The 26,928-nt window shown below is 60.3% G+C and overlaps 1 protein-coding gene across 1 annotated transcript in view; it reads left to right on the forward strand.

Moving 5' to 3' along the window:
• The first annotated feature begins 6,558 nt into the window (after nt 1-6,558).
• Nucleotides 6,559-26,928, forward strand: part of MYT1 (myelin transcription factor 1) — a 52,014-nt gene continuing 31,644 nt past the window's right edge. The window contains exons 1-5 of the mRNA XM_090285063.1: nt 6,559-6,649; nt 8,852-8,906; nt 9,716-9,766; nt 14,299-14,465; nt 23,994-24,091. Of these exons, the coding sequence (XP_090141189.1) occupies nt 6,559-6,649; nt 8,852-8,906; nt 9,716-9,766; nt 14,299-14,465; nt 23,994-24,091 (462 nt within the window). The remainder of the gene's footprint in view (nt 6,650-8,851; nt 8,907-9,715; nt 9,767-14,298; nt 14,466-23,993; nt 24,092-26,928) is intronic.

Raw genomic sequence — 26,928 nt, forward strand, 5'->3', positions numbered from 1 at the left:
CTGTGGCAGTCAGCCCTCCTCTCCAGCCACAAGGCTGTAAGGCTGAGCCTCTTGGGAGGAAAAGGGGAGACTGTTCCCCATCCCACCAGCTCCTTCAATTGTAGCTCAAACAGTATCTGAGCCACTCTGATGGGCAGGCAGTGTCTAGATGGCAGTTGGCTGAGAGGAAAAGCCACCAGGGCCCCTCCCCCAAAGGAAGGACCAGATTCAGCACAAGGACCTGGAGACTTGTGGGGGACACCCAGTGGATCATGTGGAGGGGCCCCAGGCTTTGGGTCTGGGCCAGGCTTGAGTTGATTAGTCACGACCCCTGTCCGGGACCCAGCAGAGACGGCAGATCCCAGAGCCGGTGAATGGGGCTGTGCAGGACCCGTGCTCCACAGTGACACCTGCTGGCCACCACTGGAGTGGCGTCTCATGGCACGTGGCTTCTCCCTGCCTGGGCTGGGACAGGATAGCCTCTTGGGACGGAGGGAGCCCCTAGCGCTTTTGGACAGCTCAGTCCTGATGCTGGAGGAGGCGGCTTAGGGAGGAGACCATAGACTTTGTGCTGACAGGGGGTTTGGAGGCTCCCGTTTGTATCTTGAGCTGGTGGAGGGCCCTTCACCCCCACTGACTCCCCTTCCCAAATGTTGGCTGGCCCTTCTCTTGGGGTCCTGCGGAGGGTCTGGCTGGCCTGCTTGTCGGAGCTCCCAGCCAAGTGGAGGAACAGCTGTCATCACTGCACGAGGGTGGTGGGAGTCTGGTGGCCCCCCGGTGGGGAAGGTTGTCAGCCCTGGCCTGGTCCTGCCCTTGGTGGGACATGCCCTGAGTTTGGGTCTGGTCCCTACCAGCTCCAACTCCAAATCCGGCAGGGAGCTCAGGCTAGGCCTTGGGTCCGGAGACAGAGACATCCTGGCTCAGATGCTGGGCCACTGAGGGGCTTGAGCTTGGGCTGGGGGATGGGCTATGACTTCCAGGACAACGTGAACCCTTTCTTCACTCCACCCCCCTCCCCAGACTCTGTTTTCAATCAGTTCAATTAGTACAACTTTAAAGCAATTAGGGAGAATAAGCAGCCAGGCTGCTGCAGGGGACTGAATGCACTCCTGTCCCCACCTGCCCCACCCCCACCTTGTCCCCAGCCTGGCAGCTGCTGCTGCTGCTGACTGGTCCAGCCTGGAGACCCAGCCCAGGCCGCACCTTCTCCCCAGGATCCTGGGAGGGGAGGGCAGACAGCCCAGGCGGACCCAGACCCCTGGGCCTGGGACTGAGGGGCGCAGCTCAGCCCTGAGCCAGGGTGCTGGGTGCACACTCCCTCTGAGCACTCCCCGCCCCTTTCCCTGCCCCTGGTGGGCCTCCCAGGCTCTCCTCACTGGGAGGAGGAGGAGGAGGAGGAGGAGGAGAAGTCAGTCCCTGCCCTCGGGGAGTTGAGAGGACACTGCTGCTCCCCAAGGCAGCTCCCACTTCTGTGGTTGATGGCGGGGCTGTCGCAGCAGTTTTCTGGGGAGGGCAAGCGCGCGCCTCTGTCCCGCCCCCCGTTGGCCTCCAGGGGCCCCCAGCCTCTGGGGCTCTGCACACCAGGGCGAGTGGGGGTCAAGTCCTGTGCCCCTGCACGTGGCAAAGGCCATCTGAGCTCGCTCCAGGGCCACGTGCAGGAGGTGACCCTGAGCGCTTTGGGCTCCTGGAGGGAGGTCCAGCCCCGTGAGTGAGAGGATGGGGGGCAGGGCGGGGACAGGGCACGGCGCTGCAGACAGGGCTCTTTGTGCAGGACCCGCCTCCCCTACCCCCGCGAGCCTTCCGGCCCTGCCCCCACCCCCTGCGCTCAAAGGAGGCCTGTTCTCTCAGCTCTGGAGACCCCACCACGCAGCCCCACAGACACTGACGTCTGCTGTCCTGGCCACGCCCCCCGTCTCCACCCACTCTGCTCTGAGGCTCTAGCCCGCCCCGAGCGAGGCGCGGGTGAGACCAGCTCACACTGTCCCCTAGTCCTGTCCCTGAGGGGCTGGACGCTGGGCAAGTGGTGGCACAATGACTTGAAATTCCACCTGTGACAAGGGCTGCTGGGATGGGGGCCAGCGCCGGAGAACTCCATGGGCGCCCTGACCTCATCTGGACGCTTCCCAGAAAGGGTTTAGCAGGAGGCGCTGGGAAGGAGCCGGGTGGGCCAAACCTGGGGAGTTGGGGGGAGCAAACCCTGCTGTGGTGGAGCTGAGCTGCAGGGAGGCAGGGCAGGTGGAGGCTGGGGCCATTACCCTGAAGGGCGGGGCTGAAGGGGGCTGCCGCCAGGTGAGTGCTCCGTGGAGACCCCCAGGACCTCATGGGCTGCAGGGACTAAGCCCGGTGCGCAGCTAAAATAGTCTGATGGGCCCGCAACGGCAGGACAGGCATCAGGGAACCAGCCTGCCCCCACCTGCGAAACTGACACCCATGCCCTGGCCCACAAGGGACCCTTGGCCCGAGCGCATGCAAATGTCCACGCCCTGTGTCCCCCCAGGTGCCACTGAGCAAGGGAGTGCACCCGGGAGGGTCCCCTGTGGCAGGGGCGCTGAAGGGTACAAGGCAGTGGGCTCCAGATTAGGGGGCCTCCCATCTGTGAGGCTGGATTAGAAATGGTGGGACCCCCACAGAGCTGCTAGGGGCTGGGGACGCCTGCTGCTGCGAGTGCAGGACAGGAGGTGTGTCCGGTGCCCCACCCAGAGGGTGTCCTCTCAAGTCCAGGGAGATGCTTCATTTCATTTAAACCTGCTTTCCAACCCTGTAACGTGGGTCCCTGGGCGGCAGCCTCTCGCAGAGAAGGGGTGTTCTATCCCCCACCCCAGCACCATGGAGACTGTCACACAAAGGCAGGACGATGTAGGGGAAGGTGGGAGCCCCTCACGTGCTGCTCAATGGCCAGAACATTCTCTCCGGTTGTTCGCTGCTCCCATGACAGGTTCTCGTGTCCTGATGACGCTGTTTCCAACGGAAGGGCCCGACATTGCAGATAAATGTGAGAAGCCACCAGCGAGGCAAGGACATGGAGGCAGTGTGGTCGTCGTCCGCAGGAAGCGGGTGGCTGCAGGCAGCTGCGGTTTTGGCCTATGGATCCTCCGGGTCTGAGGGGGAGACCCTGCAGGCACTGACAGGCCCTCACGCAAGGTCATGCTGGGCACCCAGGTGCCACGTCACAGCCCCGTGGGAGAGGGACCACAGCCCGGGGGTGTGCAGAGTAGAGGACTCGACTGCAGGGACGGTGTGTGTACACTGCTGTGCACGTGCACTCACGGATACGCATGCACATGTGCAGACGTGCAAACACACGGATGCATGACACATGCACACACAGGCATGCACACATATACACAAGATGTGCACATGGATGTGCATGCAGATGTGGACACAGAAGCACGCACCTAAGTGCACACACGTGCACACATAGATGTGCATACACACTGTATAAGGTTTATGCACACACATGAACACACAGCTCCTCTGCAGCATCTGCTCCCTGCTGCACCTGGAGGCAGGGAGGTGCAGGAGCTCCCCCAGGGTGACAGAGCTCAGGCTGTGGGTGAGTCCCGAACCCCTCTGGAGTCTAGCCAAGAAGAGGATGCAGCAGCCCCTCCCCTGCACCAGGTGTGGTCTGAGCTTGGCAGCAGGACCGCAGCCCACCCGCTGCCACTGTGTGCAGCCAGCTGCTGGGAGCCTCCCACCCCGCACCCCTGCAGGGTGGGGGTGGGTCACCAGGCTGCATCTGCTTATGTCCAGCTTCTGCGTGGCTGGGGAATCTGCTGCAAACACCAGTGACGAGTGTTCAGTGGCCCAGAGGGAACTTCGGGAGTGTACGGGCTGCCTGGTCCATTGGAGCCTCACACAGCCCCGGGGTCTTCTTGGGTTTAGAAACAAGTGTCAGGAAGTGCCCCACACATCTGGGGTCCCCCTCAGAGTCAGGCCGAAGACAAGTGGCAAGGGAGCAGGACAGGAAGTGAGGGGCCCTTCTGTGCACCTGGATGTCCAGCTGTGTCTCTGCCACTTCTGGTCTGACCCCAGGGCTCTGTGCGTCGGTCTGGCCCCGTCCCCCACGCCCAGTGCCAGTGTGTGCAGTGTCACCAGGGGTGTCTGTCTTGTGCTCTGCTTGTGCTTTGTGTGACGCTGAGGGTCGCTGGTGTGGGTTTTGAGCTCCCAGTGAGCCCATCTTGGAGAACGCGGGCCTAGGTGTGGGCCCCTGACTCTACGGTTGCCCATTCCACGACCCAGGGAGGTCCATCTTACCTGAAACTCAGCGGATACGCTGCGAGAACTGTAAGAGGGCACCTGCCGGGCTCAGTGCCTGGTCACTGCTCTGTCTCCTGCCACGGACATGATCTTCATTATTGTTTTATGAGAACTCAGACGGGCCATTGTTGTGTTTCCAGGGAGACTTTGCAGCCAAGTGAATGGATGGGCCAGCAGCATCAAGTGCATGCAGCGACTGTCCTATCCCTCAGCCACTGGGCTCCCCAGCTCAGAGCAGGGCTCGCAGCCCCTCCTCCCATGATCCTGCTCATCCTTCCAGGGTGGGGGCCTGGGGCCCTGCCCGTGTCTGGTCTGCGCAGCCCAACCCCCACTCTGCCCTCAGTGGGATTTGCATACAGGTGCCCTTGCCGGGTGCAGCTGAAGGATTGGGGGGGGGGGGGCGCGGGAGCACAGGTGCTGGGACAATGGCTGCTCGGACAGAAATGGGTCTCATTCTCCTGCTGCCTCCTCAGAGCTGTGGCCTTGGCCATGCCAGTGGGGGACGCTGGGCTCTGGTGCGTGGGGCCTCCAGGGAGCCTTTGGTCTGCCATTAGCCCCCCTGGAGCCTTGTCACACGGAACGGCTGCCCAGGCCTCAGTTCCTTGCTGTCATCTGGGTGATGGAGCCTCGGTGAAGGGCCTGCAGGACCTGTGTGAGGGGCAGCTGGGACCCTGTGCCTGAAGAAGGGGGAATGTTGGGCATCCCTGTGGCTGCAGGGGACACTTTGGCCCAGGCTGCACTTCACACAGGTCCCCCATGAAGATATTCGGGGCCCCCTGCACATGCAGTGGTGCTCAGCCAGGCAGGACGCTGAGGCTCGGTGGCCTGTCTTCAGGCCCCCAGTGGCACCCACGTCCCAGGTGTTGTAATCAGTCCAGCAATCATCAGTGACTAGTTTAACTGTGAAAAGGGCTGAATTTCCAAATGTGAGCGCTGGACACACACCTTGCTTCTGGACCACTGCCTAGGCAGCCTTTGCTTTCTCACAGGCTGGGAGCCTGCTGGTTCAGAGGACTGTCCCTGTCCCGATGTCCTCAGGGCCCCATGAACTCCTTGGTGAAGGGTGGGGAGGTGCTGGGCTCATGGCACCACCTCCCAGCCTGCTCTGGGTCCTCGCCCGCAGCCTCCTCCCCATCTCCTCCCCCAGGGCCTGTGCTCCTGGGATCGCACGTGGCTATGTTCAGTGGCCTGTCTCTCCTTCCAGACCATGGTGCCCGGTGGGGGGCCACTGGGGGCTGTTGTCCCCCAGGTCTTGGGCAGGGCTGGCCACAGGATTGTGCTGCCTGGGTGTGTGAGTGTGATCGGGCCAGGCTAGCAGGGACACACAGGGCTCTGAGCTCCAGGGGCGTGTGGATGTTCTGTTGCTGCTCCCAAGAGCTGTGGCCCGTGTCCATGCTGGATGCAGCCCCATGCACATGTACTGCTCTGAACCCGGCAAACTGATGCATTCGTCCGCACCCATCCCCCCGCCCATCCATTTACTCATCTGCCCACCCCCCACCGCCCCACCATCCGTGCACTCGCAGATGGCAGAGTTGGGGTGTGGAGAGGTCAGGGCTATTATGGGTCCATTGCAGCCCCTGCCAGCAGGCCAAGGCCCTGGTGTGCGTGTGTGTGTGTGTTGGGGGTGGGAGGATGGTACACGGTCTGGAAGGTTTCAAGCTGCTCTAACCTGTGAAGGCTGAGTTGGGGTCCAGGGGAAGGGGTGGCCTTGGGCTGCTCAGCCTGGCCTGACTCAGGCCTATGGCTAGGCTAGTCGAAAGCCCGAGACTGAGCAGGCCGTTCCTGACTCAGAGGCTCTGACTCCCTGCACTCAGAGACCTCTCCCGGGCGCTTCCCCTGAGGAAGCTCCGCCAAGGCTTCCTTGTGGTGCGGAGGCCCTGAGCTGGGCTTCCGCTCCAGATGGCCCTGGACTCCAGTCCCAGCTCCGTCCTGGGAGCAGCAGGCCCTTGGCACTTGGGGCCACATTTCCAAGTCGGGAACAATACTGTTGACCCCGAATGGGGCCCCAGGGTGCCTGGTATGACTGGAGGCCTCCCTTCCTCTTCCTCAGGGGCTGGACCCCTGGGTCAAGTGACCAGTTGGGACATCCTGCCTGGCTCCCTCAGGGGCTAGCGTGCTTGCTGGGATGATGGGTGAGCTGGCGCCCGGAGCTGCCCCCCACTACTAGCTCCACTGAGGGCTCCAGCTGCCCTTCCCCCCTTTTGGGTTTTGGGGCACCAGCTGGGAGGGGAGGGCCCAGATATCTCTGCCCTCACCCCAGGGCACTGTGTCTGAGACAGGCTGGCTGGGGTCTGTCCTGCCTGCCCTCACTCGCCCAGTATGGTGCTGGTCCCGGGCTGGTCTCCAAAGCTGGTGCTGCTGGAACTCCCCAGGGTCAGCTGTCCCGAGCTCCAGCCCCGGCATGTCAGGTGTGAGTCCTGGGAGGATGACCAGGCTGTCATCCTCAGACCCCAGCCTGTAGCCAGCCGGTGCCCTCGGGCCCCACCCAGCGCCGGCGTTGGGCTGGGGGCCAATGATCAGGCAGGGGTGCTTCCCTGCTGGGGGCTCCCCTCCCAGGGAGTCTTCTTGACATTTGTGGGTGTCAGTCTCATGGCCACTAATAAACAGACGCCACCAGCCTGGCCTGCCATGGCAGCCGCCTGTGGCCTCATGTGTCCAGGCTCCGGGTGGCTTTATCTCCAAGGCCATCTGTTCTGGGAGCAGAATTCCAAAGCCATTGAAACAGAGCCGGGAACAGGGAAGGTGGAGCCCTCCCCTCGTCACCACGTGTGCACACACATGTACACACCACACACACACACACACGCCTGCCACCCATGTGTGTACACACATGACTGCCACACACACATCCACACCCACGCACACCCACTCACACACACAGGTGAGGTGCGACACTGCAGGGTGCACGGCCACTGTGTTTCCTGTCTTTCTGTCTCCTTTTCTCTACTTTCCTCACTTCTGTGTCCATCTTTCTGTCCGAGCCTGTCTGATTTCTGCCTCACCGCTCTGCCTTGGTCTCTCCTTCGTCCCCACCCCCATCTCCTCTTCTGCCTGTCTGTGTCCATTTCTGCGTCTGTTCCCTTGACCGTTGCCTCCTGCTTCTCCCCGCTGCTGCCTGTCACTTTGGCCTTTTAGTCTTTCTCCTCTGCCCTCCCAGGTCGGCTACTCTCTGGCCTGGCAGGCCAGGCCCTCAGGAGGCCTCTGGTTCCTGCTCACTGTCCTGGATGCATCTAGAACAGTTAGGGGGCTTCCCCTTAGGTCTGGACCTGTCTGGTCTACCCCACCCTGAGATGACCAGGTTGGGGGGAGCTATCTGACGCTGTGCTCAGCTTCCTGGGCCCCCCTTTTGGAGTTGGCTGCCCTCGGCTTGCACTGCAACCTCTCACTCTGGGCAGATTTCACCCTGAAACCAGCCTGCATGGAGGAGACAGAAGCCTCAGTAGAGCTGTAGCTGTGGCTGAGGTGGGCAATACCTGGGGCTCCCTTGCGTTGGGGTGGCTGTGCTGTGTGCCGCCCTGGCCTCTGGCCAAGGGGAGGGAGGTGCCATGGCCACGCGGAGCCACACAGAGGCTGCGGTGACCTCCACCCTCAACAGCTAGAACTGAATCCTACATACAGGAACCTCCCAGGGGCCACTGTGGCCAGAGGCGACCGCTCCTCAAACTCTAAGGGGCCGTAGGCCTGCTGGGGTCTTGGCAATTCCTGGATGCTGTCTCCCTGAGCACCCTGGAAGTGGGGGAGGGACAGGCCTAGAGGACCCCCCTCTGTAGCCCCTCAGAGGAGAGTTGAGTCTGTCTCACCTGACCCTGAACCTCTCCAGGTGGTTTTGTCATGTGGTGGCTCAGGAGGCCATTGGTTTTATTAAGGGAAACAGCACAAGCATTCATAGGTTCCCCCACTGTTACTTTAAATAATCAATCTTAATTAACTCCATCCAAAGATCGCATTCTCCCCAAGGTGAGGCAGTTGCATGAGGTGGAGGGAGCTGAATTGCCAATTACAGGCACCTGCTGTCTGTGGGGCTGGGAGGGGCTTCCCGAGGTCTCTGAGGTAGGGTGGGGGTGGGGGACATGGGGGGTGCCTGATGGGGCATCAGCAATGACTCAGCCCACGCCAGGCAGGGCTGCCCTTTCTGAGGCCCACGGGGAAGCTAGGCCTGCTGACCTCACTTTGAAGACCAGGAAGCTGAGTCACAGAATAACTCCCAAGGTCAGTTCTCTGTGTCACTGCAGACAAGGGACAGTGACATGACAGACTGGAGGGGACCCCCCACCCTGTCCCAGCAGCCTCTGTAGCCACCTGCCCCTCCTGCCCCTCACCTGCTCCCCATCTGCCCCCCACCTGCCCTTGCTCTGCCCCCGCCCCCTGCACCCTCACCAACTGCACAGTCACTCGCTCACTGCCTGGCCCTGAGGAAGAGGACGCACCTTTATTTCCAGCCTGGTCTTGGCCCTGAGCCTCAGACTGGAAGCCACATGGAAAGAAAACAGAGCTGTTGATTCCCACACACCTGCTCCCTCCCCACTTAGTGAATGGCAGGGCCCCCACCCAATGGTTGGGGCACAGCCCTGGGTTCCCTGGGGCCCCTGTTTTGCCCCCATCCCCCATCCAGACCCTCAGCAGCCTGTGCGCCCACCTGCCAAGGGCAGACACCTGAACTCCGACAGGTGAGCACCCAGAAATGAGGATGGAACGGAGACCCAGGAGGGGAAACCTGAGTTGTCTCAGGGTGAGTGGGAGCCAGTTTTGGAGCTGGGAGTACCCAGTGGGTGTGGGGATGGCCAAACTTGGCTTCAAAGGGCCTCTGTGGGCAGTGAAGGGTCAGGGACAGGGGCTGAGGCAGGAGGGTTCAGGAGGACTTGTCCTAGAAAGGCTGCCCCCCCCTGCCCTCCCGACCCCTGGTCTGGACTGAGCTATGGGGTCCAAACCCCCAGTTCTCCCTCCTAACCCTCCCATGCACCCCCTCCACGAGGTGGGTCCTTGATCTTCCTTACACCCCTGCCTCCTGCCAGGGCTCCCTACCTGGGCAGTGGGGGTGGGGTGTCTGTAGTTCAAGGGCCCCAGCTGATTGTGTTGGGGGCAGGCCAGGACACCCCAAACCTGATTCTACCCCCACCTCTCCCACTGGTCTCCCACCAGGTTTCTTGCCTGACTTGATCTGGGTGAAGTAGGGAGAGAGGGCAAGTGGGAGGAGGGAGGGGAGGGGAGGGGAGCATCCTCGGGAGGGCCTCCCAGCTCAATAGTTAGTCCCTCAGAGTGAGGGGCTGCGCTCTCCCCCCCCCTGCAGGCGGGGCCCATGGTCTGGGCGGGGCCCATTGTGTGGGGACGGGAGCCTCATTGGCAGGGCATTCATTTGTGATTGTCCGCTCCCTGCTCTGATTGGCTGGATGGGAAGGGGACTCCCCAGGGCCCTGGGACACAGAAGTTTGTGTAGCAACTTTTTCCGGCATGAAGTGACCGCGTGTCCTGGCTTCAGCGTGGAGGTGGGCACGCCCAGCAAGGATGAGGCTCTGCGGGACCTTCCTGGGTGCGTAGCCCCGCAGCCCGCGCCCCCCTCCCTGGGCCTGCTCACAAGTTTCTGCCAAGACGCCAAGGGGACTAATTAGCTGAGGGTCCCCGTCAGCGTGCCATGCTCTTTTCTGGGCAGCAGAGGAGGTGACAGACATGGGCCCCTTCCTGAAAGAGGCCAGACCCGTGGAAGCCAGCCTGCCGCCTGCGCCTCCCCTCCAGCTGGTCGAGAGCCCGCAGAGCCTGTTAGGGCCGCCCTCACTGGCAGGTCGGAGGTGGGGAGGGTGTGGGTGCCGGCAGAGCCACCAGGCTCTGGGGGAAGGAGGGGTCGGGGGGGGGGTGTGTGGCTGGAGATGCTTGCCGGGAGTGGCTTGTGCTGCCATTACGTGAGAGCTCCCCTGGGGCCATCAGCACAGTGTCAGGGCAGGAGCTGGGGTGCGAGCCCACAGATCCTCCCGACGTGCGTGTCTGTGGATGTACGTGTGTTCACAGGGTGTCAGGGGTCGGGGTGTGTGATGCCTCAGCGTGAAGCAGCCTCACAATATGGCCCGGGGTGCGAGGGAGTGCAGAGGCAGGCGTGCAGTCAGCCCCGGGCGCTGGTGACAGGGCTCTGGGTTTTGTTTGCTCCATCTGCCAGCGCCCGCCGGGGCTGCGCCCCCCCTTGCCCTCAGCTGTTCATATACAATATTAATGCTGACCACCTCGGCTCCACACACAACGGCCCTAATTGTCGTCTGCAGCTTTAAGGCAGGCGCCCATCTGCAGCGAAGCTTTCAGGAAAAAAAAAAAAAAAAGAAAAAGAAAAAGAAAAGGAAAAAAAAAAAAAACCCAAAAAAACCAAAAAACAAGAAAACCCTCATCCCCAGCTGGTCACCAGAGGAGGTGGTGCCAGTTACAGATGCAGAAAGTTTAGGCCAAAATCACTTGAAAGAGTTTTTATGAAGCAAATGAACAGACACGGGAAGTCTGTGTGCAGATTTGCACACGGAATTACACTGGGTTTGAAATGACCTTTGCAGCTAAGCAATCGGGAAGCCTGCTTCCCCAGCTGCAGTTTGGCTTTGCAGACCTCCCTCCCTCTCCTCGTGTGGCGTTGGGGGACCCTCTAGCCAGACGCAGGTAGTTTCCCTGTGGACATTCCCAACCTGTGCAGTCACACCGACTTCCCTGTCAAATTAAAGGAACAACTCTGCTCCGTGCTTAGTTACGGAAAAGAAAATATCTTACGATTTAAAATGCCCTGAGTGGTTTTCACCTGGGCAAGGAAGTTTTCGGTTGCACCTGGCTGTTGTCACTGCCAAGCTGGGCTCGCAGCTGGTGGTGGTGAAGGGAGAGCCAGCCTTGACTGGGGACTGTGCCCAGAACAAAGACCCGGGCAGCGGAGCTGTCCGAAGTGCTGACCAGGCCGCCCCGCTGCTCCGGCCGAGGGAATCCGCCAGACCTTAGAAACCTGCCTGCAAGGGACCTGCCCAGCTCCTTCCCTGTAACTCTTCCTTTGTCCTCCTGCTGAGTCAGCTCAGGGCTTTGAACCTGAAACAGCTCCCGGGGCTTCTCTCCTGTCGCAGAGCCGGCCCCCAGCTCAGGGTGCTGACGCCTGCGGTGCGGGCCTGTGAAATGCTGAGGCTTCGGTGTGCGCAGATATAATTCCTGTTACTTGAAAAAATAATGACGCCCTGCCAGGTCTGTGGTACAAACTGATCCCTTCCCGTCGGTACCTGTGTTTGCTGTCGCTTCCCAAGTTTGGCTGTTACACGTCTGAATTAAGTGCCTTCCAGAGATGGTGGGCATTGTTGGGGAATCGGCTGATTCAGCACCTGCCCTCCCTGTGGGTCCACCTCCACCGAACAATGGCTTGTCCCGCCGCGGAGCCTGCAGCTTGCAGATAAGGGTTTAATAGGACGTCTGAATGCCTGAGGTTTGGGTGTAAACTCCCCGCACTGCCAGCGTGTGGATAAGGGACAGAGGATGGCTTTCAGGAGGCTCTCAGCAGCTGTGTCCTTGCTGACGGACATGAGCTTCTGAGAGAATAAAAACGGCTGGCAGCAGCCTCCAGAGGAGCCTCAAACTGCTCTCATTCGGCTAATTAATATTTCATCCTCAGTTTGGCCCCTGCAGGCTTGCCTTGATCTCCTTTTGCTCGGTCTGAGAGCTCGCCCTCAGTCCAGTGCATCTTATTTGTTGGGAATGTTGTGTGTGCGGGTAGATCCCAATGCACCTACTTTTAGGGTGAGGCTTGGCGGTTGTCCTGTGGGCAGAACACTGCTGGTCAAAAGTCATTGCTCGTGAAAGAGTTTCAGCTGATCTTCAGAGCACGCTTTCTTAGAGAGCGCGAACTGCGCTCACTCTGTCTCCTTCACGCTTCCGGCGGCCTGAGCCCTGTAATGCTAGTTCCGCTGGGGCTGCTGGGCTCCTGAATTACTTACCAGAGACGGTATTTGCTGCCTTGGAATCTCGGCACTGAACTTCTGAGCCGGGGTCCCTGGCTCTCACGCTGGCCAGCGGCAGCTGGTCCTTGGAAGGTGTCTGGGGCTCGGAAGGCATTTCCTGGCAGCCTGGTTGTGATCAGGGACAGCTCTTTGCCTGCTTTATCATGAAGGAAAGGGAATTTGAGCGAGAATATCTTGGCTCCTGGGCGCTCTTAGGAAATTCCCACATTTATCTCTGAATGTGGGGGAAAAAAATCACAAAGTGACAAATGAGAAAGCAGACAACTGGTTTGCCTAAAGCAGGGGTGGGCACTTGTATTGTGTGTGCTGGACTGGGGTCCTCTTGGCTGTCATTGGGTAGTGCCTTCAGGCAGTTTAAAAGACTCAAAAAGACAGAGCACAGAACTTGAGGGGTGTGTTCCCTCCAGCTGGGACACACTTACTGGTTTAGGGCTTCAGGAGGTACCACACTCTCTTTGAGAAGGTTTTACCATTTTAAAACTTAAAGCAGAAAGGGACATGTGATAAAAGAAAAGCATCATTTCCTGGTCAATTCTTTGTGTGTGTGAGTCTGTTTCTCAGGCTGTGGCCATAGGTAGTTTTGCACTTCGGAAATATGTGCATCTATGTAAGTCGCCGATGCTTGAACCTGCAGAGGAGGCCACAGGGAGCCCCCGGTTCATCTGGGGGATAAATCCTGCCGTCCATTCCTGACGACCGTGGGTCATGCTCCTAACCACCAATAAATATTGCGAAGCACTTTCCCTGCAGCGCGCTAACCGGGGCATCTGTCATTCCGGTTGCTGCTATTAGGAATTATTGGACTGAACCACTGGTGGAGAAAGCACAGGGGGGTGAGCATGGTGGCAGTGAGGCTCTCTGCCCTTTTGTGTGTTTTGCATAAAAACAAACCCAATCGTGCTGCATATTAATTATAGCTCAGTGTGGGCAGAGGCAGGCACTGAGCACCGGTGGCAGCTCGGGGCCATTGCCGGGGGCTCTGCTGGCCGGGCACCCTCAGCTCCCAGGTCAGCAGATCCATCTTGCTGATGCTATACTGTAAATTTATTTCACCTCGGAGAGTAAACAGATATATCGGAGCCCCAAGGGTTCATGGGTAGCGTATTTACAAAGGAGCCTCTCTGCCAGCCCGTGCCACCGCTGCTAATGAGAGCGGTCATTAAGGAAATGAGACGTCGCCTTTAGCTGGCTCGGGAGCTCGCACACGGAGGGGAGAAGATATTTAATTGAAACCCGCACACAGGCTGCCCCACATGTGACGCGGGGGAGCAGCTGCCTGCCCCGCCCCCTCCACCCTGCACCCCCCCGTGTAAATTTCATGATTGCTTTCCGTGATGTCATTTTGAAAGAGGACAGACAATAGCTGTGGGGAAAGGTAAGTCCATGTTGCGTTCTTTTGCTGACAAAGGCAGATGCCGGGTGCCCAGCTACTCCCCTGCGATGGGGATGGGGGGCCGTGGGCCGCTGATATGGGGGCTTTCTTTGCAGGGAGGGCAGGTCTGAGGATGGCTCCTTAGAGCTGCCCTGTTGGACGGAGGCGTCCTCTTCCTCCCGGATTTGCCCCTGGCTGCTTCCTCCTCTCCACGGTCCCTCCTGGACTTGCTCACGCACTTGGCCTCTCTGAGTCTAACGGACAGTTGCGCGTTTGCCAGAAAAGGCACTGGGGGGACCTTGTGTCAAGACTGAAACTTTATGTGCGTGTCTGGAAGAGTAACAGAGATATACCTGCAGCTGTGGGACCCGGCGGCTGTGACCGGGGAAAGCGCCGGCTCCTGAACCTGAAGCCCCTGTGGAGCGGGGGTGGGGGGTTGTTCCCTCCTGGCGGCCCCCACCCAGGACGCAGAGTGGAGACGGTCATGTGAGCATTGTGTCTGCGTGTCTTGTATTTCTAAAGTTGGGACCGAGGCCCAGGCGCATGTGTGTGTGGGGTGGACGGGCAGGACAGAGTCGCTGCCCCTCTCGCTTCCCTTCTCATGGCGTGCTGGGGTCCTGCGAACCGGTTTCCGTGTCTCGGTGTAACTGGGTTTGGGTACTTAAAGCTCAAAATCAGGGCTGGCCACGCAACTGGCGTGAGCTTTGAGCAATGTCATGCCCCTGCCTACAGGGTGACGCGTCTGGGCAGTGGACTTTGTCCGCTGGAGGGACTGACTTTCTTCTTTGTGACCCTGGAACTCAACGGAGCAGGGGCTGCGGTGCTAGGGTCCTCCTCCTGCCACCGCAGCTGCGGTGTCCCAGTGTCCCTGCCATCAGCGGATGTCCCTGGCTGGCCAGGTTTGTTTAATTCCTGAAACAAAACATCTGCAAGGGGGCTCTGGGAGCAGGGTGTGGGCTTGGTCTCAGGCCACCTGACTTTCCCTGGAATAGCCGTAAGGATATCAATTATTACCATTATCCTTTTGGGAAAGGGGGGTTGCCTTGGGGGTTTAGAAAGGGTCTGAGAAACCTGCGAAGATCCCTGAGGCCGGGGGCTGAGCGAACAAAAGGCAGGCGGGTGTTGGGCCATCCCGGAGGCGAGCCTTGGATGAGGCGTGTGATGGTGCGCTTGCCCTGTCCCCGTGGTGGGGGGTGTCCTCCCATTGGCCCTCGCTGTGACGGTGACCCCTTCCATATGCTCTGTTAATTAATGGTAAACAAAAGAGTGGGATAGCAGGGACTGGAGTTGGAGGTGCCAGTGGGGAGGGTGTCACCCTGGTCGAGTGGAGGAGCTCAGTCAGGGCTTGTTTGCAAGGAGAAGAGATGTGTGTGTGAGCCCTCTGCCCCCTGGAGCTGGAGATGGATGCACAGCCCCCGACCCCGGGACCACAGAGACGGATGTGGAGGACTTTCCAGCCTGGAACCACCCAGGCTTCTACCCCCAAGGGCCGTGGGGCCCAGAGGTGGGCCTGGGAGCTTATGCCGGTCAGGAGTAACGCATCTGACCTAGGAGACCTGTGGGATCCTCAGGGTTGCCCAGGTTGAGGCAGCCCCAAGTCCTTGAAGCCAATACACCTTTTTGCAAGATTCCGGCAAAGGCAGAGCCCCAGTGGCTCCTGGTGCCAGACGGAAACACCTGGAAAGAGGGGACTCCACGCGGCAGGTAGAGCCTTCAAGGCTGAGAGGGTGCCCTGCCCCCGGTGTCACAGCAGCTGTTACTGGAAAGCCCTGTAGGGGCTCAGAGTTGGCAGGGAGAGGTGGGCGAGGTTAGGCACCCCCCTCCAGCGCCCGGCACCCTCAGCCCTGACCCACAGTTGCTCTGGGTCTGGCTGGAGCTTGGCTGGGCTGTTTGGGGCGCTCTCCCTGGTGCTGTCCAGAGCCTGGGCTCCTCCTTTCTCCTCCTGCCCTCCTGGAGTCACCCAGTGGGCTTGTGAGGACATGGTGACTCTGTGTGAACACAGGGGGCAGGGGACTGGTGGGGAGCCTGGAGGGTGAGGCTGCACAAACCCAGCCAACCCCCCTCCGGATGGCGCCCATGCCCGGGTGACGGCTGTCCAGTTGGGAGTGCTGGTTTGCATGGCCCAGCACTGGGCAGAACAGTGGGGCCAAGTGCCTGCAGACTGACACTGTGCCCAAGTGCCAGAGAAGTCCCCCTGGCAATGGGCACACTGGTGGGGGCCGCACTCCTCCCGGATGGAGCCCGTGTGCCCTGTGACCCCACCCAGGCAAACACCTCCATTAGCACGGGATCAGCACAGGAAGCTGGAGTGACAGGAGACCGGCCTGGGGGCGGGGGTGCCGCTGGTCACCTGATCCGCGGTCTGGCAGGGCACTGGGCAGCCAGTCAGACGCACGTCAGTCACCCGGCTGGGAAGATCGGCGCGGCGCCTGCCCCGCCCTGGAAGGCCGGCCGGTCCTGTTGTTGTGGGCTTTCATCTTGCAGAAAGCTGGGAGGTGAGGCCAGCGGGTGCCGGCTTGGCTCGTGCCTCCCTCCACCCCTGCGCCCGGAGCCCCGCCTGTGCGCTTTGTTTGTGAACTCACTCATGAATAAGCCAGGAGCTGAGTGTGCACAGATGTAATTGTAACGTGAATTTTGTGGTGAGAGTTTACAGGAAAACGGTCTTGGGAGCTGGTGTCATTAGTCAGCCCCAGAAACACCATTTCCCGGAAGGGACAAGAGCAGCTGCCAGGGGCCTCTGCTGCCGGAGCCCCCGTGGCCCGAGCTCCCCCGGGACCCCTCCCAAGCAGCCCAAACCGAGGGCTGCTGGGGTCCCGGGGGCGGGTGCTTGAGACTCTCAGAGCCCTTTCTGTCTTTCATGGACACTGAATGTCTCCAGATGTAGCTTTAAAAACTCAAACGAAATGAGAGGGAGACGCTTCACATGACCTGAGATGCTTCTGCTCTGGGACTGGAGCCTGCGTCAGAGAACAGAAGCGTGATTCGCGTGAGCGGAAGCGGCACCTGCGATAGGCTCCTCTTCCCCGGCTGCGTCACTGGGGCAAGCCAGGGACCGGTCCAAGTCCTGGCTGCCCTCGCTGGCTGGCCCGTTGGGGATCCGTGTGCTTTTCTTGTGCCAACAGGGGCTTCACCCCTTTACCTTTTTTTTATTTGTCCTTAAAAACTCAATATTATTTTAATCAGAGGAATGGAAGGAGCTCAGAGGGCTGCTGCTCCGTCAGCATGAGGGCGGCGTTGCAGGGCAGAGGGGGAGCAGCACAGGGTGGGCACTGGGGCCTCACGCCACCCGCCCTGCGCCCTGGGCTCTGTGCCCGCAGCCCTGCCTCGAGGCCTCTGTGGCAGCTGCAGGGTCTTCCCCTGGGTAGCTTGCAGCCCGCTGGTTGTGGTGGGCTGTGGGGCTGATTTGGGACCATGGCTGGAACAGCGGTGCTGTGGAGGATGTGTGCACCAGAGGTCCTTGAAGGCTGGGCGCCCTGGGCCACTCAGGGTGGCGGGCAAGATGCGCACATGACAATCAAGGTGTTGGGAAGGCGGCCGTAAGGCCTGCGCTTCTGCCAGGTCAGCACGTGGGGTCCTGCCCACCCTCAGGCCAGCTCTACGTCTGCATCTGAGGGCTCTGGCAAAAGCCGTCTGGGTCCCCACCTGTTCTCCATTCTGCTGACTAACAGCCACACATGGGAGGAGCAGCCTGAGGAACAGGGTCCCACCCGCTCGTCTCTTGCTGGACCCAGGGCCGAACCTCCAAGTGCCCTCTGCGGGGGTGGGGCTTGTACACTCTGTTATGCCCAGGTGCCTGCTTTACAGGGTCCAAGAGGGTCCCTGGGGCTCCTGGATCTCGGCCCCGCAGCGGCCATGTGTCAGGCATAAAGGCCAGGTTGCGAGAGCCAGACCTACGGCTCTGAGCCCCCAGACGCAGCCTGGCTCCCTGGGCGTCTTGCTGAGCTGCGTTGTCCCAGCTTCAGTCTTGACACCCACAGGGTTTGTTGAGTTCTGGGAGTTACCAGCTTCAGGGGTCCAGTGGAAGGTGCTGTCCGTCTCCTGCCAGGTGCTGCGGAGACCGCGCTTCACCTGCCCTGTAAGTGCTCAGAGCGAGGGCCTGTCCTGCCTGGTGTTCCAGAGTCATCTGCTGTCCAGGGCCCTGGCCTCGGGGGTTCAAAGCTGCCTGTCCGGTCACCAGACCTGACAGAACAGGTAGCTCATGTGTCCATCACCGGTTTGCTCAGGAAATTGTGCAAGTTCTCACCTGTTCTTCCCCGGCCGACATGTGTGTGGCAAAGCCAGGGACTTGAACTTGGAAGGGCTTATGGCATGGCCTCACCGAGGCCGGGCCACCACCTGCAAAACAGACCCATTTGAGACTTCTGTCAACCTCCGTGCCCGGGGTGTGCTCAGCATGCCCTGTGGGTAGACACCATGTCACCCCATTTTCCAGACAGGCACCGAGGCTGGGAGGGCAGCTAGTGTCCCAGGCGGGAGGTGCAGCTGGGCTGGAAGTGGTTCCTCAGGGTCACTCAGGCCCTGAGGCCCGGCTCCCGTGGCCCCGGATGTCACCCCTGCTGCCATCGGCCCTGCACGGCCCTCCCAGGGGACACCCTTGGTCTGCGTTCGACCTTAGCCCCCTAAGTCAAGATCACTGACCTGCCTCCCCACAGACCCTCACCTCCTGCAGCTGGATTTTCTTCTCTTTCGAGGCCTCGTGCAGGTGACGCCGGGTCCCTTGGCAGACCTCCCAGGCTTCATGCTTGCTCTCTCAGGTGCCTCAGCCCTGAGCCCGTCTCAGTGGCTCCGTTATGACCCCGCACCCGCCTAGCGCGCATCCCCGCTCCCGCTGAGGGGCACCTGCCGGCCCAGGCCCGGCCCTCCTGCCAGGGGCTGGGAGGCAGGTGCTGTCACGGGTTCCCGGGGCTGGACACGCCATTTGCTCCTCAGCATTGGCTTCGAGGGTAGAAGGGGACTGAGGTGAGAAGCAAAGCTACTGAAGCGCTCGCCGAGGAGTCTCTGTGCTGCATTTCCCACCCACGGGGCTCTATTGGGGGCTGGTCCTGCCGCAGGCGAGCGGAGACCGCACCAGCGTGGCCGCGCCATCCGGACAGAAGGGCTGTCTCCTGTTTTCCCTCCTGCAGTCTGGTTCTGAAGCACTGAGATTTTGGCGTGGCCCCCTTTTCTTTCCACCCTGGCTGTGTGGGCTTCCTGAGGTCCCTAAGGCAGGATAGCTCTGAGACCGTCACTCCCCCGACATACACAAACTGGCAACGTCCACATTTGTCCAGTCGTGACAAACAGGGAACTCCCTGCCTTGTCTCACGCAAGTTCTGATGCTTCTCGGAAACGCTGCTGAGCTGCCAGGAAAGCCGGAGGGACCCGAGGTCCGGCACTGCTCCCTCAGAGCGTCGGGGCGAGGAGGGCAGGGGGCCTGGGGTGGCTGCCCGCAGGCGGTGGCTCTGGGCTCTGGCTCCGCCATCCAGACGCAGGCCGGACCGTTGGCTTCTAGCTCAGAAGCTGCACGGGACCCCATGTAGGCTCGGGGGGAGCCAGACTGCACCTCTCATGACGCAGGGTGCGCTCTCAGGCAGGGGGTGACGTCTGGGCCCTGGCGGGGTTCCCCCAACACGCCGCCCCCTGGTGGGGCTCCTTGCTGCCCGCCGTCCCACGGAGGTTCCCTGTTGTTGGGCACAGCCAGGAGGCGACATGTGCCCCCACCACACGGAGCCGCTCTGAGCCCGGAGCTGAGCGTGAGTTCAGTCAGTGGGGAGCAGCTGCTGAGGTCAGCCCTGGAGCCAGCTCTGCCCCCGCCCACGGGAACCGGGGGTGAAGTCCAAAAATGGGGCCATGCGGCCTGGCAGGAGGGTGCCCCCGGCCTGGAGTCCCCTTTCTGAATCGGATGTGACCAAGGACATGAAGCTTTGAGCAGCTTTGGTTACTCTGTTTACATGGGACAGAGCCCGTTCCAGTCGAGGTGACTTCAGGAGCCCAAGCCCAGTGCGGTTCCAAGAGAAAAGGAAGTGGCCTGTCCCCGGGAAGGCCCCTCCTGGGCCCAGGAGGCTGCTGTGTGCTCTGGAGACCAGAGATCTAGGCGGGGGCCTTAAACCAGTCCTCCTGGTCCCTCGCCCAACCCCCGCTGGGTGAGGCCCGTGCCATCCCGGTCTGCCCTGTTGCCTGTTTCTCCTCTGTGCACCCTGCCTGCACCCTGGCTGGCTGCCACCCCCTTTCCTGAGCGCCCGGGGCAGCCCTGGCTCTGGGCTTGGTGGGCTGCAGCCACAGACACAGAGGAAGGGCGGTTCGCGACCACAGAGGCCCTGCGAGCTGTGGGCAGGTACGGGTGACAGAGTAGGTGTCTTCTCAGCTCCTGCCTGGCCCGTGACCCGGCCTGGTCTGCAGAGTGGGTTAGGGGATGTTGCGGGGGAGCCTCCCACCCTAACGCCTTCTTCGTACACGCAGCCCTGTCTGTCTCCCTTGTGCTGCCCCCCCAACCCCCGGTTCTCCTCGCCCCTGTTCTTCCAGACTTTCCTATTGGCCAGGAGGGTCGCCTCCCTGGCTCCTCTCCTGGGGTGGGAAGCATGTGTGCCAGCTCCCGAGAGCATCCTGGGGTCCCACCCACCCTGATGGAAGGCATTGGGGTCAGAGAGGACCCCTGGTGTGGAACTCCACAGGGCAGAAGGTTCTCTGGGAAGTCCCACGAGTCTCTGTGTGGATGGAGCTCCAGCAGCCTGTGCTCTGGGCACCTGCCTGAGTTGGAGGCCTGGCCAGGCGGCGGGGACTGGAGCGGCCGGCCGCCATTGTGCCGCTCCCGGGGAGCTCGGCCGGCGAGGGGCTGACACCTCCCCCTCGTGCAGGGACCCCTCCTCCCCTGCTGGCAGGCTCCCCGACAGGCCGCCTGGAGCACATCCTGTGATTTGGTTTGGAAAGTCATCATTACTGCGAGAGCTTTAGCTGTTGTTTTTACAGCCTGGCAAGGTTAAGGGAAATAATAATAATAATAATATAGGAAAGGCTCAGCCCCAGTAACTGCCTGCAACGTGCTATTTGCATTTTTAAGGAAACACTTCTTTGAGACAGCGTGGGTGAAAGGTCACTATTTGCATATAAATGGAAAAGAAAGTGTACGAGGCTGGAAGTTACGTCTGTATTATTTTCTCAGCAGAGAGCTGTGGCTGCCTTGATTGAGGGACCCGGCTTGCATTTGGCTTTTATTGAAGAGAAAGTACCAGCGAGGCTGATTTAGAAGCGAAATAATGAGGAATGTGCAGAGCAGCAGCTCCCCGCCCCCCTGCCCCCATTTTCACCTAAACTCAGCAAAAGCAGGTCTGTCTGCCCCACTCAGCAAGTCATCATTTCATTCCCACTGAATCCCAGCTTAAGGAGAAAGGAAAGGAAAAGGGACAAACGCCTCCTTGCCCCTCAGCAAAAGCTGGTCCATGGGTGGGGTGCCAAGGTTGCCCTGAGACCCCCACTGCAGTGGGTGATTCCAGGTGTGGAGGTCAGGGGTGAGGGGGCACCTCATCTGGGAGGCCCTGGGCTGCCGGAGAAGCGGTGGGGGCCATGTGTGGGGTCCGAGTGTGCCCTGCAGCCCCTGCCTGGGACCCACGGTGTCCGGGGTACAGCTGCCACTTCCTTTTCCCTCTTTGGGGCCGTCAGATGCGAGTCCGCAGGGGCCAGCACCACCCAGGAGGCCCCAGGCAGAGCTGGGGGTCGGGTGAAGCCGGCCCAGCAGCTGGAGCCAGCTTTGGCCCCGGCATTTCAGCCACCCCGGCTTCCGTGGCAGTCCTGAGACGGAAGGTGGAGACCTGCACCTGGAGGGGCCTGAGGACCCCGGGTCCCTGCTGCAGGCTCTCTGCAGAGAGACAGACCCCCACCGACGACCGCCCATCCCTGCAGTCACGTCCCCATACCTCATTATTTAAAAAAAGATTTTTTTTGAAACAATCGCAAATTCACAGAAACGTTTCAAGGACATGACAGAACTGCGTTTTCTGAGCCACCCGAGAGGACATTTGTGAAGTCCGTGCCTGGCACTGAGAACACCTGCTCAAGGTGCTTGCCCTCACCCGCACCGTCTGCGGGGGGCAGGCTCTGGGCCCGTGTGCCTGGCTTTGGGTTTCACTGGCCCTCGTCAGCCAGACCTGCTGAAGAGGGCTGGTCAGCTTTTTGCAGAACTTTAGTTTGGGTTTGTCGGCTGTCCCGTGACTGGACGCTACCTACTCGGGGATGCCCGGGTGAGAGGCTCTTCTCCCTGGCCCTGGTGCCCATGCTTCGGTCACTGGGGGAGATGGCGCCTCCCCACGGCTTCCGCTGCCCTGAGCCCTTCTCTTGGCAGTTAGTAAGTGTAGGGGAAGGAACTGTGAAACTGGGGAGGTACCTCATTCCTCATTTCTTCCTTTTTATGGTCGTCTGGGTGGGTGTGCCTTGCTTTAACCAGTGGGAGGTGATCACTGTGTCAATGCACAGATGGTAGCTGCCGGCCAGTGGAAGCCGACAAGGTGGGCTTCTGTGCCCCGCGGGCATGTGTGCATTTCTGCAGCCTCAGAATATTTATAGGATGGGCACAGTCGCCACACCAACTCCCTGGCATCTGCGTCCCTCCAGACAGAACCCCAGTGCCATCGACAGTCACTCCCCATGGGTCCCTGGACCCCTGCCCCGCAGGCTCTGTAGACTAACCACCCTTTCTGGGTGCCCGCGAATAAGGACCTACATGATGCTGTGTTTTCCGTCCGTCCCACGCAGGAGCACGTGACTCCGCTCCATGGCAGATACGATTGCTTCAGTGGCATTTTGTCTACTGAGCAGCTGACGGACACTGGGTTCTTTCCACTTTTGTGAAAAGTAGCTGCAAACAAGGCTTGGTGGGGACGTATGTTTTCGTTTCTGTTGGGTCTCTGCCTAGGGGTGGAATTGTTGGGTCACATGGTGACATTGTGTTTGATACTTTGAGGGGCTGCCAGGCTGTTTCCCAAAGTCACGCTGCCAACGTTCGTTCCCATCAGCGATGAGTCCATGCGCCAGTTTTGCCATATTCTCGCCAACACTGTTATTGTCCTTTAGAAACTGTTGTAGCCACTTCAGTGGGTATGTGGCTTTAATCGGCATGTTGAGCATCTTTTCACGTGTGTAGCGGCATCTGAATGTTGTCTGGGGACGAGTGTCTGTTCAGACCTTTGGCCCCTGTTGAACTTGGGCTGTGTGGCTATGGGGCTGAACGCATTCTTTATGTTCTCTGTGTACCAGCCCCCATCAGACATGTGGTTTGAAAATGTTTTCTCCCAGTTTGTGGGTTGTCTTTTCACCTTATTGATGGTGTTTGACATACAAAAGTTTGTCTTTTTCTCCTTTGATTACTTGTGCTTCCAGTGCCATATCTAGGAACCGTGGCCTTGGCCGGAGTCAGGAAGGTTTACGCCCAGGTTTTCAAAGAGCTCTGGCTCTTACACTGGGACAGACCCACAACCATTTTGTGTGCAGTGTGAGACCACACACTGCATTGCTTGGCCCCTGAGCTGGGTGTGTGGGGCTTTGTGTTCTGGCTCTGTGCATGTGGTCTGCGGGATGGTCGGGCCACAGGCAGGTCCCAGAGGGGACCCAGAGGGTCCCTGATTGTTTTCCAGCCAAGGAGAAGCCCTGTCTTCCAGCGGTGACTATAGTTTGCTTCCAAAAAGTTCTCAGGAGAAGGAAGGGGCCCCACAGCAGGTGCCAAACCCAAGCAGGTGCTTCAAAGGCCTTGCATTAGGCGCGCCCTGGACAAGAAGCCATTTCTCTCTGCGTCCTGCTTCTGGGGGTCTCAGCAGGCCCTTGGGCGACACAGAGTCAGTTCCAGACCTGAGGACGCTGGCCAGGAGCCCCGGGGACGCCTGGGGCAGGAGAGGCGGAATTCCGGAAAAATCGCATTTGGGGTGCCCGTCCAGCAGGAGCAGGGACAGAGACGGTGTGACAATGCTGGGCCTGACACAGCTTCCGAATCCAAACCCCCTTTCAAGGCGAGGCAGGGAGCAGACGCAGGAATTTTTATTTCCTGTTTTTATTGTTGTTACTAATGACCTTCCTTTGAAACGCAGCCGGCCTGGAAAGCTGGTTGTCATGGGAACAGGGAGTGCCGGGGTGGGGGTGGGGGGGGATAGGTACACAATGTGTTTCTTTGTCCAGCTGATGCCTCAGCCTCTGCTGAGATGTGAGGACTTCTGTGAGGAATGAAACATTCACTGGAGGCCTCGTCTGCAGAGGACGATGCCGGGAACAGGGTCCAGGCAGCCTCAGGGATGCGCACCGGCGCCGGCTGGACACCCGCAGCGTGCCCCCTCACCCGGCAGCGAGAGTGGCTTCTCCCGGAGCCCCTTCTCCTGTCCCCTGTGTGTCTCCCGGTGGACCCTGAGAGAGGGGCGCTCTGCGGAGGGCTGTGCAGCCCATGCTCACTGTTCGCTTTTCCTGACCCTCAGAAAATGAGTTCCGGGGTGAGCTGCTGAGCCAGAGGTGGACGCGCGGAGAGAAGGCCAGCCACTGCAGGACCTCGAGGCCCCCGGACGGACGCAGCAAGGTGAGGCGCTGGAGAACCGCCCTGCCCCTGCCCCAGGTCTGGACAGAGGGCCTGGAGTGCACAGGTGACTTCATCATCAGTCCAGTTTAGACACAGGACGTGTGGGGGTGAGGGCCATCAGTGATCTGGTCACTTTAGAATTAAAGGAAGAAAAGTGAGTGACTAGAGCAAACCCGCAATGGGACAGCAGTCTCGCCTGTGCCAGGTCCCTGCCCCGAGGCCCCATCCGTTGGAAACCTGCCTCTGGCTTGGTGACTTGTCTTTCTCCCTGCTGAGTCCCTGAGGACTCATGAGGTCTGTTCATCTTGCGCATTTCCATCTTCTGCGGTGGCAGCAGGCGGTTTGTGCTGGGGTAACACGCTGACGCTGAGGCGCAGGCCCCGTCCTGGGACAGCATGTGCCCTGGCAGCCACGCCAAGCCGCTAACTCTAGAATTTCCCATGACGTGCTCTGGGTGAAGCTGGGTCCCCAGGCCCGGCGACCCTCAGAGACAGGAGTGCAGGTGGCCCTCCTTCACTTCTCAGAGCTCAGACTCTGAGGTCCTCTTCCCCGAGGCCAGGCCCTGTGTGTGACAACTCAGCACGGGGTGGGAAGGGCTGCAAAGTCTTAGGCGACAGCCTCACCTGAGGGCACTTTCTTTTACTCTCAAAGCCCAACATTTTTCTTTGGAATCGGGTGGTGGGAACATGCCTGGTAATGGGTTAGCCGCAGTGCCTCCGCCCACACTTCCGCTCCTGTGGGGTTGTCCGTGCCCTGCAGAAAAGAAAAGTCAGCGACTCCAATCCCGCCTTCAGGTACATGCGCGGCATTTTGTTCATCATGGATTTTCTGCATTAATTTTGATGTTTTAAAATATTGCATTAAACTACGATTTAATCTTGATCACTGAGTTTTTGTTTCCCCCTTAAATCTATACCCTGTTAATGCCTCCCTGGCCTCACCTCTCCCCACCCCAGCCCCAGCAACCTAAACAGAGATCACGTGACCACAAACATTACAGGCAGCCTCAGGGGTGCTGCGGGTCTAGACCTCCATGGTAGAGCAAGTCACCCCAAAACAATCGCAATAGCACCATTGAAGATCACCGACCAATCATCACAGAAAATATAATAATAATGAAAAAGTCTGAAATACTTTGAGAATCACAGACGTGGCACAGAGACATGAAGGGAGCAAGTACTGAAGGAAAAATGGCTTCACAGACTTGCCCGACGTGGGGTTGCCGAAAGCCTTCAGTTTGTAAAAAACGCAGAGTCTGCGAAGTGCCGTGGAAGGAGGCCTGCCTGGACTTGGCCCGAGGCCCAGGGCTCAGCGATGTCGTGGACGGGCCGGAAGGGGGCTGTCTCCGTGGCTCCGGCGTGATGAGCCCGGGCGGGGTGTGGGGACCTGGCGTGGACCAGCCTGTGGGCCACTCCCGGCTCTCGGGCAGCAGTGGCCCCTTCACAGGACAGACTTCTCCCTCTCGTTGGGGCAGGCAGGGCCTGAGCTGCTCTTCTGTTTGGAGCCCGTGCGTGCAAAAGGTCGGTTTTCAGCTCCGCGTGGCCAGGGAGGACGCAGCACAGCGGGGCTGGCCCTGGGACAGCAGAGGCCCATGGCAGTGGCAGGACTTGCCCCAGACAGGAGGCGAGTGCGGTGGGGCCCTCAGGGCCTGGGGGGCCGCAGAGCAGAGGGAGCTGTGGGCGGTGCTCCCGGGCTGCGGTTTCAGCACCAGGCCTGTGGACAGCTCACAGATGGGCGGCAGGGCCCTTGGAGACATCATTAGGTGGCCGTGTTTGGGACAGTGCTGGGTGCTGTGTGCTTCAGCCTAAGGAGGAGAGGAGCAGGCCCTGAGTGTCATCTTCGTGCCCTCAGAGAAGGAAACCCCGGGGCCCCCAGTTGCACAGAGTTCAGTGGGTGACCGGAGGGAGATCCGCAATCGAGACTGGCCGGGCCTCCTTCCCGCTGCCCTGCCCAGGGCTCCCCCGAGGGAGGGAGGGAGGTGCCATGTCACTTACTGTGCCCGATGGCTGCCTCTGGGCCGGTGGGGCGTCAAACAGAGGGACTCAGACAGGGCTGCTTTATCAGGGTCACTATGTAGCTATAATTCTTACCTTGGGGTTGGAGTGAGCCACGGTCCCCTAGCGGTGGCAGGAGGACCCTCTTAAGACATGTGTTAAGTAACGTTCTGTGGGTGTCCTTTCCGCAGCCCCAGAGGGGCCTGGTCTCTTCTGCTGTCAGGAGGTGGAACAATGGGGGGGATGTCGGGAGAATGTCAGGTACACGGTGGGATGTCCCAAAGGGAGGGTGGTGCTGTCACTGCAGGGAACCAGGGTGCTGTGACGGCCGTTGGGGGTGCCGGAGTGCAGGCAAGGGGTTTGGCCTCTGAGATCAGAGAGTGGACAGCCGGTCATGTGCTGGGGGGTCCAGAGGCAGCACGGCCTGCAAGTCTCCTAAGTCGAGGCTGCTCCAAGGCCAACCACGACCCACACAGGCATGCTCAGAGAAAGGGAAGCAGGGAGGCTGTGCCGTGGGCTGGGGGGACTGGGGGGGGCGGTCAGAGGATTCCATGGGAGAGGGCAGGGAACACACGGGAGTGCTGCCCTGAAGTCCTGAGTGGAGCTCGGGACAGGGTCAGCTGTGGTGCCGCCCACCCGTGTGAGCAGGCGTGGCCCTCGCTGGGCAGAGAGAGAACAGAGTGCCCAGATAGCCACCATGCCCCAGAGAAAGGGGACACTGGGCAGGTGCTTCAGAGCCCATAGGGTGGTGGCAGCCAGTTCCCGGCCACTTCTTGTAGTGTCCCTCTGCCCCCCTCACCCCAGATCACCCCTCCCTTCAGGCAGGGCAGCCTGTGGTCTCCT

The sequence above is a fragment of the Furipterus horrens genome, unplaced genomic scaffold, assembly GCF_987537825.1.
Source record: "Furipterus horrens unplaced genomic scaffold, mFurHor1.1.pri manual_scaffold_8, whole genome shotgun sequence".
Taxonomy (NCBI): domain Eukaryota; kingdom Metazoa; phylum Chordata; class Mammalia; order Chiroptera; family Furipteridae; genus Furipterus; species Furipterus horrens.